The following is a 12694-nucleotide window of genomic DNA, read 5'->3' as shown; positions in this document are numbered from 1 at the left end:
CAAATCCTGCCATTAGCCAAGGAGATTCAAGACTGCTGTGGTGATTTTCTGGTGATGACGCCCACTCATTCTTGACCGCATCAGCCTCAATGATCTCCACTCCACTTCAGCCATCTCCTTCATTGCTACGCCTATCTTGTCACCAGTCATAAATGTCCTACCTTGGAACTCTTAGCATCCAATAGCCTACACTTTGTCAAAACTTCTTTCCTTCCAGTTTGTTGCCCTTAGTCACACCATACCTGTTTTCAAAATAAAGATCTCAGTATCTCCCTTGATTCTTCTGTTCTGTCCCATCATTCTTCCTAGACTCTCCTCCCTTCCTATCCAGATTAGACCCCATGGATGGAAAGTTGAGCTCATATCTCACTAGGAACCTAAACTTCCTTGCCACCCTGATCTTTTGTCATCCTGCCCAACAACCTCAGCTCCGCATCAGTGCTACGATCTCTCTTCTCTGCCACAGCCACTTTTATTGGTTCTTACCCCAGTTTTTCCCATGGCAATGCTCTTCAACTCCTATTTCTTCACTTTGAGTAGATCATTTTGCTTCTCACTTCATCCAGAAAATTTGGCTGTCAGTTACAATCTCTTTAAACTTGTTGACTCTCTTATCCACCATCTTACCTAGACCCGCATTTACCTCTTTGGTTATATGGATAAAGAATCCTTCCTAATGTTCAAACCCACTCCTCCACTGGTGCATGCTTTCCTGCATCATCAATGTCTCCTTCCCTGCTGGTCCTTCCTCTCAGGTGACATGCTGAAATTGCCCCCGAACCAAACATATTCCAAATCTCAAGCAGTCACTGATGCAGCATCACTCCTCGCTTTCTGCCTCTCCTCTGACTGTAACTTCTAAGAGTAGTCTGCTTTGCTGGTCTGTGTTCTCATCTCCTGCTCACTTCTGTCTTCTGCTCCTAACAATCCAACCCCGCCATTAGAGTTACCAGTGCAATCTCCATCACCAAATCCAAAGGAAACTGGTCAATCCTTTGCTTGCAGGATATCACTGCAGCGCTTGGCACCATTAACAGCCCTTCTCTCAAAGGTTTTCTGTTTCTTCTTTGACTCCTGTGACTCTCCCCATCTCCCACTTGTTCCATTCTTACTACTTAACTATTCCTTAAAAAAAAAACCCACAAAACAGCCAAATCTGTCTACTTGGTCACCAAAAATGGAAGACTTGAAGTCATCCTTGACTTCTTCCTCTGCCCCTCTATGTCCAAACAAGTGCAGAGTCCAGGTGGTTTTGCCTCTGAAGTATATTTTTGAATTCTCTTGATCCCCCTACTCTGGTCCTGACTTGAGGCCTCATTGTCTCTTATCTGGGTTACTACTGCAGTCTCCTGTTGCCCCTCCAGCCCAGTTACGTGGGACCCCCTTGCTTACATCCTCCAGTTGTGCAGCCTCACCCCCAAGATGACATCTGAGCAGCAGGCTTCCCACAATCTGACCTCCTCGGTCTCTCCAGTGCCTTTTCTTTCTACTCTCTGAGTTGCATTTTGTACGCCACAGCACTGCACTACACCAGCTCCCTGCACACATACTGCTTCTTACCTTTGCTTGCACTGTCCCCTCCTCCAAGGTCCCAGCTCTCATCCTTTGCCTAAGTGACGCAGCTCCTGCCGAGTCTAGCTTTTTTCTGCCCCTGCCCACTCCATTCACTTCTAGCATTGATAAGCTACTCCATTCCTCACACAGTAAAATCCTTCTGTGTTTACACTGAGTGGTTAGCGGTGATGGTGAAATGACATGGAAGTGTGGTTGCTCCCCCTTCTCCTCATTACACTAACAATAAGCCCGTGAAAGGCAAATATAACTGTTATATTCATGTTGGTTTCTCCAATGTGAAAATAGTACACTGTTGTTGGCATTCAAGAAATAACCCAAATACAGTTACTGTTCAGTTCCATTTACGACAAATGAATTAAGCAATGAAAAGGAATGCTTACTTGTATTGGATGTTGGTTTTCTGTAGGAAGGCTAGCAAGGCTTGGGAACCATTGTGGGGAATACGGACATCAGTGACTGATCCCTCAGATACGTAGAAGATACTGCCGGGCTGCCACAGGTCCACCTGTAGTGCAGGAACCAGCCTATAATTCATATTCAGTGTAGGTGGGGAAAGATCCATGTCACAATGTCAAACGCGTTGTCTTGTTTGCACACAGCAATACCAAACACATTTTAGAGTTAGACTCAGTGCTTTCATCATCGGGGCAAAACTCTTTCTTGATTTTGAATTTAGTGTCCAAGTTATATCACATCTATATAGAATCTGATGATAATTTACAATAAAGACCAATAAAGTCACAAGATAAAAATGAGATAAAATAGTTTTGTGTGACTTTGATATTGTTTCAAATTATTTATTGCACAAACTATTTGAATAAGAAGAAGAAAGAGAAAGATCTAAATGACCCTTCCTCCTACTGCACAAGCAAACTGTGGTAGCTTGACAACGTTTAGTAACTTTAAATGGAACACCTCCAGGGGCCTCCTCCCCCCACGACACATGTCATATTGACCAGTTCCTACCTGGCCTTCACATGCCAATAGAAACATGCCTTTCTCAGGGGGACTTGTCAGCTAGGGTAGGTCTCCCTGTTGTAGTTGTCAGAGCACCTTGTGCTTCTTGCATCATGTAACTTCCTCTTACCAGAATGTAAGCTCCATGAGGACAAAGGATTTATCCATTTGGTTCCCACCTCATTCCAAGTGCCTAGAATGATGCCTTGAGCATATTAGCAACTCAGTCATTACTTGCTGCGTGAATTTAGACCCCACTGAGTAGTTCACTACGTGTTCACCGTGTGTTCAGAGTTTTGCAGGAAAGCAGGAGTTGTATCGTCTTGGCCTACGGTAGTGTCCCCAGTGCCTTGTCCAGTGCTCCACGCCTGGTAGGAGCTCTGCATTCATTGAAAGAATGACCGAAGCCAACTGGGATGGAGGAGAGCCCCATCTTCTGTACAAGCCCCAGGCTCCATTTTCAGTTAGGCAGAGTTTGTCTTTACAGTCATGTAAAGACATTTACATGCATTTCCAGTCTTGGGCTCTTGCAGAATCTTGATCTCTGCTAAGACGTTATCTGATAAGGTTCAGTTACTTCATCTTAGGTGTTAGTGCCTGCATTCTGTTACAGAACTCTGGAAGACCAAAAATACTTCGTGGCTCAAGGGAATACACCTCTAGTGGTTCAGTTTCATCTGGAATATTATTTTGGGGACAAAGAGTTTACCTGTTTTCTTTCAAGCAGCTGACTCCTCCACTAACTTGCAAGGGCAACTCTGACTCAGCCAACGTGCTAGTCCAACAAGCACAGAACAACAGAAGTGTGGGGCTGGGAGGGTGCTGAGAGGGCACCTGATCCATCTGTCAGCCCCTGGGCAAGGACACATCTAGGACTGAACCAAACTGTCCCCAATAGATGCATCTAAACCACATCTTTGAAGTTTCCCAAAGAGGAGAGTCGACGATGTCCCAATTTAACTCACATCCACGTTGAACAAGATCATTAGACATTTTCTTAATCCCTTACATGGCAGCACAGTTTTATTTTTTCTTGTGCCGTTCTTCAGCGAAGAATGGCTGCTTTTTTGCCCTTGTGAGATAAAGCATATTTGTATCTTTCACTTTTCTTTGTATGTTAGATTTTCCTAACCCTTTAATCATCTTTGCCTCTAAACCCATTACAGAGACAGATTTTGATATTAAGGCGCATCTCCTAATAATGCCTGTGGAGATGAGGAAATAGAGCTGTATTTAGAGGGTAGAGAGCCACAGGAACCTGAAATGTATGAATAACCACTCTGGAGAGGACTCTGTCAGTGCCGTTTTCTGGGGCATATGCTAAAATAAGAAGCCTCATCCCACAGAAGAGAGTAGCTTCCCCATAGGAAAATTACACAGAAGAAGCAAACCCTATGCCCCGACCTGGAGGGGGCTTCCTAGCAAACGTCATCAGAAAGCAGCTGGTCTAAAAGAAACCAACGGAAAAGAATGTGCAAAAATCAGAAACTGTATTTTGGCTTGATATTAGGAAAGTAAACTAATATCAATTGTCAGCTTTCTCCAGTAACGTTTTAGGGAAAGGGTGCTTGGCCAAGTAACATGGACAGTTCCGCCTGGGTGGCAGGCAGATGCCTGTGTTAAGATATAGGGGACAGTAATACTCACACGAGATTTGTAAAGTGCCACCCATTTTGTAGGTATTTTTGATCTTTTCAATAATACTTTGAGATAGGAGTTCATTACAGATACATTTCATGAACAAGAAGATGGATTCATAGAGGCAAAGCCACTTTCTCAAGGATGCACAGCTACAAAATGGTGACACAGGATATGCCTAACTTCAGTGCCCATAATTTAAGGTAGTCTACTTAAATATTGTCCACTCATCCCACTTCTCTACTTACAAGTCCTTAATTTTGAATTTTTATTATATTCAAGTGTAATCTCAGACGATGCTGCTTCCTTTTCTGGTGACAGTGGCTGCTTCTGCTACTCGGTTAAAGAAATGCTTTTTTTTTTTTTGAAACAGTATTATTTGTCCTTTGTCTACCTTTTATGACTTGTTAACATTTAAAATATTGGTGAGCTGCTGGAAGGGCAACTTGGCCAGAGAATATGGTCTTCTATAAACGAAAGGCATTTGGTAAGTTGTTAATATTATGGACCTAACTTTACTCAGTCCCCATTCTCTCCAAGCCCAGAAGCATTTTGCAAATTACCACTTCCCCAAAGTACAACCCCCCAAAAATTCAACAAGTCTCCAGAAATTTAGGCAGCCAAGTCTCCTGTTGTTTCACCATTAAAGATGAAAATATATTAACCACTAATTAGGGTTTAAAAATACCATAAAAACTAATGGCAGCCCAATAGTAGAATAAAATTAAGTTAATCCAAATGAAGCATTGCTTGTAAATTTGAATATAACAAATTCATACTGCTAGCCTAACTGCTAGTCATCAGAAAAGCATTATTCCTACAGCATCAGGTAAAGGTGGAAAGGCCTAGTAGAGCTTTGCTTTGGTGCCAAAGTTTTCCCTCTAATCCTCTTTCGGGCTGAATGATGATTGTCATAATTAAGTCTCATTTATCAGAACAAAACACACATGTTGGAAAAGAAAAAATTCGTAACAATTGCCTGAACTATTAACTGGTATATGCACTGATTTGAAAGAATTGTTGAAGCCCATCTGTCAGACTCTCAGAACATATGAGTAATCAAAAAAAAAATATAACTCTCCCAGACTTCAGACAACACTACAGAACTACAGTAATCAAGACAGCATGGTATTGGTACAAAAACAGACATATGGACCAGTGGAACAGAACAGAGAGCCCAGAAATGAACCCACAAACTTTTTTGGTCAACTAATTTTCGACAAAGGAGGCAAGAATATATAATGGCATAAAGACAGTCTCTTCAGCAAATGGTGTTGGGAAAACTGGACAGCAGCATGTAAATCAGTGAAGCTAGAACACTCCCTTACACCATACACAAAAATCAACTCAGAGTGGATCAAAGACTTAAACATAAGACAAGATACAATAAACCTCCTAGAAGAAAACACAGGCAAAACATTATCTGACATACATCTCAAAAATGCTCTCCTAGGGCAGTCTACCCAAGCAATAGAAATAAAAGCAAGAATAAACAAATGGGACCTAATGAAACTTACAAGCTTCTGCACAGCAAAGGAAACCATAAGTAAAACAAAAAGACAACCTACAGAATGGGAGAAAATTTTTGCAAATGAAACCGACAAAGGCTTGATCCCCAGAATATATAAGCAGCTCATACAACTTGAAAAGAAAAAAACAACCCAATCCAAAAATGGGCAGAAGACCTAAACAAGCAATTCTCCAAGGAAGACATACAAATGATCAATAGGCACATGAAAAAATGCTCAATATCACTATCAGAGAAATGCAAATCAAAATTACAATGATGTATCTCACATCAGTCAGAATGGCCATTATTCAAAAATCCTCAAATGACAAATGCTGGAGAGACTGTGGAGAAAAGGGAACCCTCTTACACTGCTGGTAGGAATGCAGTTTCATGCAGCCACTGTGGAAAACAGTAGGAAGATTCCTCAAAAGACTAGGAATAGACTTACCATATGACCCAGGAATCCCGCTCCTGGGCATATATCCAGAAGGAACCCTACTTCAAAATAACACCTGCACCCCAATGTTCATAGCAGCACTATTTACAATAGCCAAGACATGGAAACAGCCTAAATGTCCATCAACAGATGATTGGATAAAGAGGTGGTATATTTATACAATGGAATACTACTCAGCCATAAAAACTGACAACATAACGCAATTTGCAGCAACATGATGTTCCTGGAGAATGTCATTCTAAGTGAAGTAAGCCAGAAAGAGAAAGAAAAATACCAGATGAGATACTCATATGTGGAAAAAAACCCCCCATAAATACAAAACAGAAACAGACTCATAGACATAGAATACAAACTTGTGGTTTCCTGGGGGATGGGGGGTGGGGGGTGGGAAAGGACAGACTGGGATTTCAAAATAGAATAGGTAAACAAGATTGTACTGTGTAGCACGGGGAAATATATACAGGATCTTGTGGCTCACAGTGAAAGAGAATATGACAATGAATGCATGTATGTTCATGTATAACAGAAAAATTGTGCTCTGCACTGAAATTTGACATAACATTGTAAAATGACTGTAACTCAGAAAAAAAAGTTTAAAAAATTGGTTTGTATTGTCTTGTTGCAACAAGGAGTGATCTCAGTAAAAGGGTGTTACAAATTATGGGATTTGGGCTTGTGTTAGGTGATTTTGTAGAGGGTTTAAACTGGGATTTTTCTCTGGGTTGAAAGCTATCAGAAGAAGGGCAATTCTCTCATTGGATATCTTGACTTTTATCTAGGAGGTGGGAGAAACAAAGTGAGGCTAAAGCTGTAATTGATTAAAAAAAAAAGCCATAGTCACTTAAATCAGCTAAAAAAGGATGTATTTGTTTTTGTTCTGTTTGGATAGTGTTTTTTTCCCCATCTGTGTTTAGAAATGATCTTAGAGGTCTTTTTATCTTATTTCATGAAGGACACAGGTTGGTCTTGTCTGATATTGGTGTTCTGTGAAATGGTTCATGTTCAACAGAACACCAATGTTTTCAGGATGAACACTGTTCTACTCAGGCCATGTGATAACTAACAGTATTGCTGGCTGAGGGGTGGAAATTCTCACATGATCAGGCCAGGGTGACTTGGAGGTGATTTGGAGACCAAGAAGGTTAGGATTATGTAATGAAAGATACAGACATGTGATGGTCCACTCAGGAGAAACCACATACCACCACCTTTTTCACGTGAAAGAGTCGATACCAGCTTAATTCCTGCCCTCTAAGTGAATATCTGAAGACTTAGAATACTAAGGAAATGTTCTTAACTCCTACACTCGAGGCTCCAAGAACTTTAGAAAACTCATTAGATGAGGGAAATAATATTTCACTATATTTTGCTAGCTTAAAATAATTCTTTACCCAAGAATTGAGTTAGCATTTTTAGCCTGGCTTTGTAGAATGGGTAGAAATAGTCAGAGATCACCTGCATCACCTGGCTATCCCTTAATAAGGACCTTTGAAGACAAGAGTCCCTGGGCTGCACCTCATCAAGTAACAGATTTCCTTCCACCCTGCTTTGTTGATTTGTGCTTTTAACATTGATGACTTCTTCATGATATTTGATTACTACATTCAGAAGTATTCCATTGGAGGTCCTAAACAAGAGTATGATAGTGCATTTAGATTAAATAAATTTTGATTGTTTTCATTAATAGTTGATGAAAATCACTTCAGAGTTTGTTATGCATTTCCTTTTTCAGGTGCCGGTGTAAGAATTCTTCTATGTATTAACCACAGAAATCAAACAGAACTCATCTTTGGCCTAGTGAAAAAAATTCCCAACTTAAAAGAATCAGGAAGAAGCCATTTCTTTTATTTATCTAAACTTTGATATATCACATTTCAGAGCCTTAAGTTTCTTAATTACAAATAAAGAGGTTGAACCTATGTGATTTCCAAGTGTCCCTTAAACACTATAATCTGCCAGGCTCAGTGTGCTTTTCTGAGTATAAAAGTTTGCATTTCCTTAGGAAAATCTCTGAGTCACTAATAGTTTTTTCATCCTCAGAATCAGAAAAAAGACCCTCTCAACAACTCAGCCCTCGTATCACCTGTCAGTCATCAGTTATATTGACTTAGGTCTGTCCTGTAAATAACATACAAAATAATATTCAATCTTTAAAAAGTTATTGTCAACCCATTTACAACTCATTTGGAAAGCATTTTTTCAAAATCAGCTAAGAAGATGAAGTGGAAACCAGTACCTTATTTTCTTCTACATTAACTGCAAGCTGCTTTAAAGGCCAGTGAAGAATCCTCCAAGCAGGTCTGGATGTTCACATGGGGTTCTGGAGATTGTTCCATCTCTCACTTGTCGGAGGGAATGGGTTGATTTCCAAACATGACAGCTAAGGTTTGGTAAACCCCACATCCGTTCACTGTTTACCAAACACCTACAGGGTCTCAGCCATTGAGCTGGGTGCTGGGGATACAGTGATGACGATGACATACCTCACCCTCAAGAACTAAGCGGACATCACCCACTTAGTCTACGAAGAGAAGACACACTAAGACTGTTCAAGTACCTTTGGGAGGTAGGTTGGGACACCTTCGCAGGAGAGGTGTTGACTATACGTAATACAGAAGGATGAGGAGGAGTCAGCCTGGCAAAGGTGAAAGGAAGTGGGAGTAAGAGATGCCCTTAAGAGGTTTGGGTCAGGGGTAGAAGAGAGATAACGTTGAAGTTTACCTGAGCTCTACAATCCTGGAAAACATCTCACTGCCCACTTTGTGTTCTAGAAATGGCTTACTGCAAGGAACCGTGCTCCCCAGAAGGCTCATGGGTTTCCCCCTTGCTTACCTCTTACAAGCAGACAGAGACCCTCAGATTCCCATTCTTTGCCTTATAAATAATTAGCTGAACTGTTTGTCCTCACCGACCAACCTGGACAAAATACTTGATATCTTGACTAAGAGTTAATTCAGCTTGTCTCTTTCCAGTGGGCCTCTGAACTTTTACTCACCCTCAGCCTGAGACAGCACCCAGCTCCTCTGTAACAGCCCCTCCTGAGCACCTACTGACGTCATGGTGAAATGCTCTCTGACCTACTCTGGTCACCTCTTCATCCCACTTCCCCATACCTGGTTCTTTCTAGCCTTGTTCACGCCTCCTCACAAATGAAAAGCCCTTTTCTTTCAGCCGTTTGAGACTTAGGCATCTTGGCATGGTCACTCTGCTGCAATAGTTTTTCCTGCATTTGTAATAAATCCTTTTGAATAAGTATTTCCTTGCTTAACTCTGGATTTTTCACTTGGCAGTACTATACAAAGGCATGCTCGTAATCTATTTAGAGAATGGAAAGTACAGGAATTCTTTTAACCCATTTCCACGTAACAGATCCTCGCTTAACTAATGCTCTTCTCTATTGACAGGACTTCCTGTTTCAACACGTGGGATAAAGATATTGCTCTCCCATTCCCCACACAGTCACTTCCAAAATAACAAGGAGAACTTGAATGAGAAACACTGACTTTATCTTTGGTGAAATTTGCTGCAGACCTGAGCAATAAAATATAAAGATAAAAAGCGATTAGAGAAATGGTAAATCACTCAGCTGATAAGGGAGAGTTCAAATCTAAGCAGTGAGAGATGAGGAGTGGGGTATCATAGTAGAGCAAGTTCAGGAGCTCCACAGAAGCCCTGGATGGGCTCCAGAACTGGAATATCGAAGGTGGGAGTGAAGAGGTGGTGAGAAGGAAACAAGGAGACCTTGTGGAAATGTGCAGATACACACTACTTTATATAAAACAGATAAACAGCGAAGCCCTCCTACAGAGCACAGGGAACTATATTCAAAACCTTGTAATATCTTATAATGAATAAGAAGATGAAATATATATAAACTTGAATTACCATGCTGTGCACCAAAAATTAACCCAACATTGTAAACTGACTACACTTCAATTAAAAAAAAGAATCTGAAGAAGGACTCTAAATTCTCTCTGCACCAATCCCACCCTTAGGTAACAGCCCTTCCCATATCCCCTGAGAAATATGTTTTCTGGAGAAATTGAAACAGAGGGACTTTAAAGCAGTGATAAAGGGTGCAGAGGGATGAAATACAATGGTTGGATGGAAAACAGGGAGGTAAAGTGAAAATCTACACAGTAATTGGCTACTTTTACCCAGAGAAGTCAGGGATATACACTCCAGACAGGAGACTGGAGAAACCATTCTATCCCAAAGGAGGCACTTTGTAGTAATAAATGCAAAACCTCTCCAGACAAAGATTCACCCTCAAGCCAGGCCACACAGAATTCTTATAATTGAAACCTTTTTGAAAGTTTTATGATGTACCAAAAAAACAAAAAACAAAAAAACCCACACATGAGCAAGGTGCCCACTATAAGTAAAAGCCAACATATTCAACACACAGCAGGATTATTCAACTCAAGATCTTCATAGTATCTAAAAGATTGGCTAGAGGAAGTTCCTGAAAAAGAAAGAAAATGAAGAAATCTTGGAATATCTGAAGATGAGATATTTTGATGTGGTTATGGATGCACACAGATGGAATATTTAAGACAATTACATTATTAATGGGAAAGGTAAAGGGGCTTCAAGAGAAGTAAGATGTCTAAAAGGCAGAAAAGCACAGAAAAAAGCATCAGAAAAAGGTTTTCAAAAAAAATAAGTCAATAAGAATATGTCAATATAGTAAATGAAAAGGATTACATTCTTCAGTTAAAAGAGCATGTGTATTGACTATTTACAATAGTCAAGACATGGAAACAACCTAAATGTCCATCAACAGATGCTTAGATAAAGAAGATGTGATACACACACACACAGGAATATTACTCAGTCATAAAAAAAGAATGAAATAATGCCATTTGCAGCAATAGGGATGAACATACAGATTGTCATATTGAATGAAGTAAGTCAGACAAAGACAAATGTCATATGATATCAGTTATATGTGGAATCTGAAAAATATGATTAATTCTATTACAAACCAAAAACAGACTCATGGACATAGGAAACAAACTATGGTTACCAAAACAGGAAGGGCAGGGAGGGATAAATTAGGGGTTGGGGATTAACAGACAGACAGTATTATATATAAAATAGATAAACAACAAGGACCTACTGTATAGCACAGGGAACTATATTTAAATTCTTATAATAACATATAATGGAAAAAAATCTGAAAATAAAAACTATATGCATATGTATAACTGAATCACTTTGCTGTACACCTGAAACCAACATTGTAAATCAACTACACTTTGGTAAAAAATTAAAAAAAAAAAAGAGCATGTGTATTGAATAATAAAAAGCATTCTCCTAAGTTCTGGTCACAAGAGACATAAAATAAAAATGTTGAAAATAAAAGAATGAAAAAAGATATACCATATAAATACTAAAGAAAAAAAGCTGGTATAGCTATAATAGTAAAGCATTTAGGGCAAAACCATTTTTAAGGATATATATATATATATATATCTCACTATATGTATATGTATGTATATATAAATCTATATCTATATACATATGTATATTAATATAGGTCTATATATACTGATAAAATCAGTTTATTAGGAAGATACAAATACTGTTAATCTGAATGCATCCATACAACAGCATCAAAATATGTACATGGCAAAAATGGACAATATCATAAGGACTGTAAATTATAAATCCTCCATTATATCCCAGTAACCAAAAGATCAGACTTCCTTCCCAAGCACACATAGAATGTTTTTGAAAATTAACTCAATACCAGGCTACAAAATAAGTTTTAACGGATGTCAGAGAATTCATGTCAAACAAATGTTCTCTGATTACAGTGTAATTAAATTTAGAAGTCAATGACAAAATATATCTACATTTAGAAATTAAAAAAACAGACTTTAAATAACTTGTGAGTTAAAGAAGACACTGTAGTAAAATTAGAACCAAAGCAAAACTAAATAGGACATTTCTAAGAGAGAAATTTATGACCTTAAATGCTCCTGTTGCAGAAGAATAAAGATGAGCAATTAATGAGTCATATGTCTAAATCAAGAAGTTAGAAAAATGATAACAGTAGCAACTACAAAAGGTAGAATACAGGGCATAATAAAAAGAGGATAAATTGATGAAATTGAAAACAAAAGTTATAAAATCAACAAAACCAAAAATTGATCTTTGAAACATATTTAAAATAGAAAAATTATTAGGAAATCCACTTAAGAACAAAAGAATGAATCATTTGATCAATGATCAAATGATCAATATTAGCAATGAGAAAGTGACAAGGAAAATAGTTATATGCCAATTTTACTTATGAACACAGGTGCCTAAAAATGTATACCAGCAAACTAAATATGAAAGGTTCTAACATCATATCTGAATGCAGTTATAGTTTAACATTAGAAAAACCTATTAGTGTATTGCATCGTATTAATAGTAATGTATTAAACCATATGATCATAACAATTCACTCAGAAAAATGACTTTCAAAATTCTACTTCTATTAATTATAAAATCTGTAGAAATAATGAAAAAGTGTATTTCCTTAGCCTGTTAAAGAGCATCTACCA

The 12694-nt window shown here is 38.8% G+C and overlaps 1 protein-coding gene across 2 annotated transcripts in view; it reads right to left on the bottom strand.

Annotated features, from left to right (window-relative positions):
- Nucleotides 1–12694, bottom strand: part of CPA6 (carboxypeptidase A6) — a 181219-nt gene that overhangs the window by 61566 nt on the left and 106959 nt on the right. For both annotated transcript variants that reach the window (XM_015239606.3, XM_006204710.3), the window contains exon 3: nucleotides 1956–2080. In XM_015239606.3, coding sequence (XP_015095092.1) covers nucleotides 1956–2080 — 125 coding nt within the window. The remainder of the gene's footprint in view (nucleotides 1–1955; nucleotides 2081–12694) is intronic.

This window comes from Vicugna pacos, chromosome 29 (genome assembly GCF_048564905.1).
Source record: "Vicugna pacos chromosome 29, VicPac4, whole genome shotgun sequence".
In the NCBI taxonomy this organism is placed as follows: Eukaryota; Metazoa; Chordata; class Mammalia; order Artiodactyla; family Camelidae; genus Vicugna; species Vicugna pacos.
Note: the sequence above shows the minus strand (reverse complement) of the source record. Positions and strands in the feature narration are given on the sequence as shown.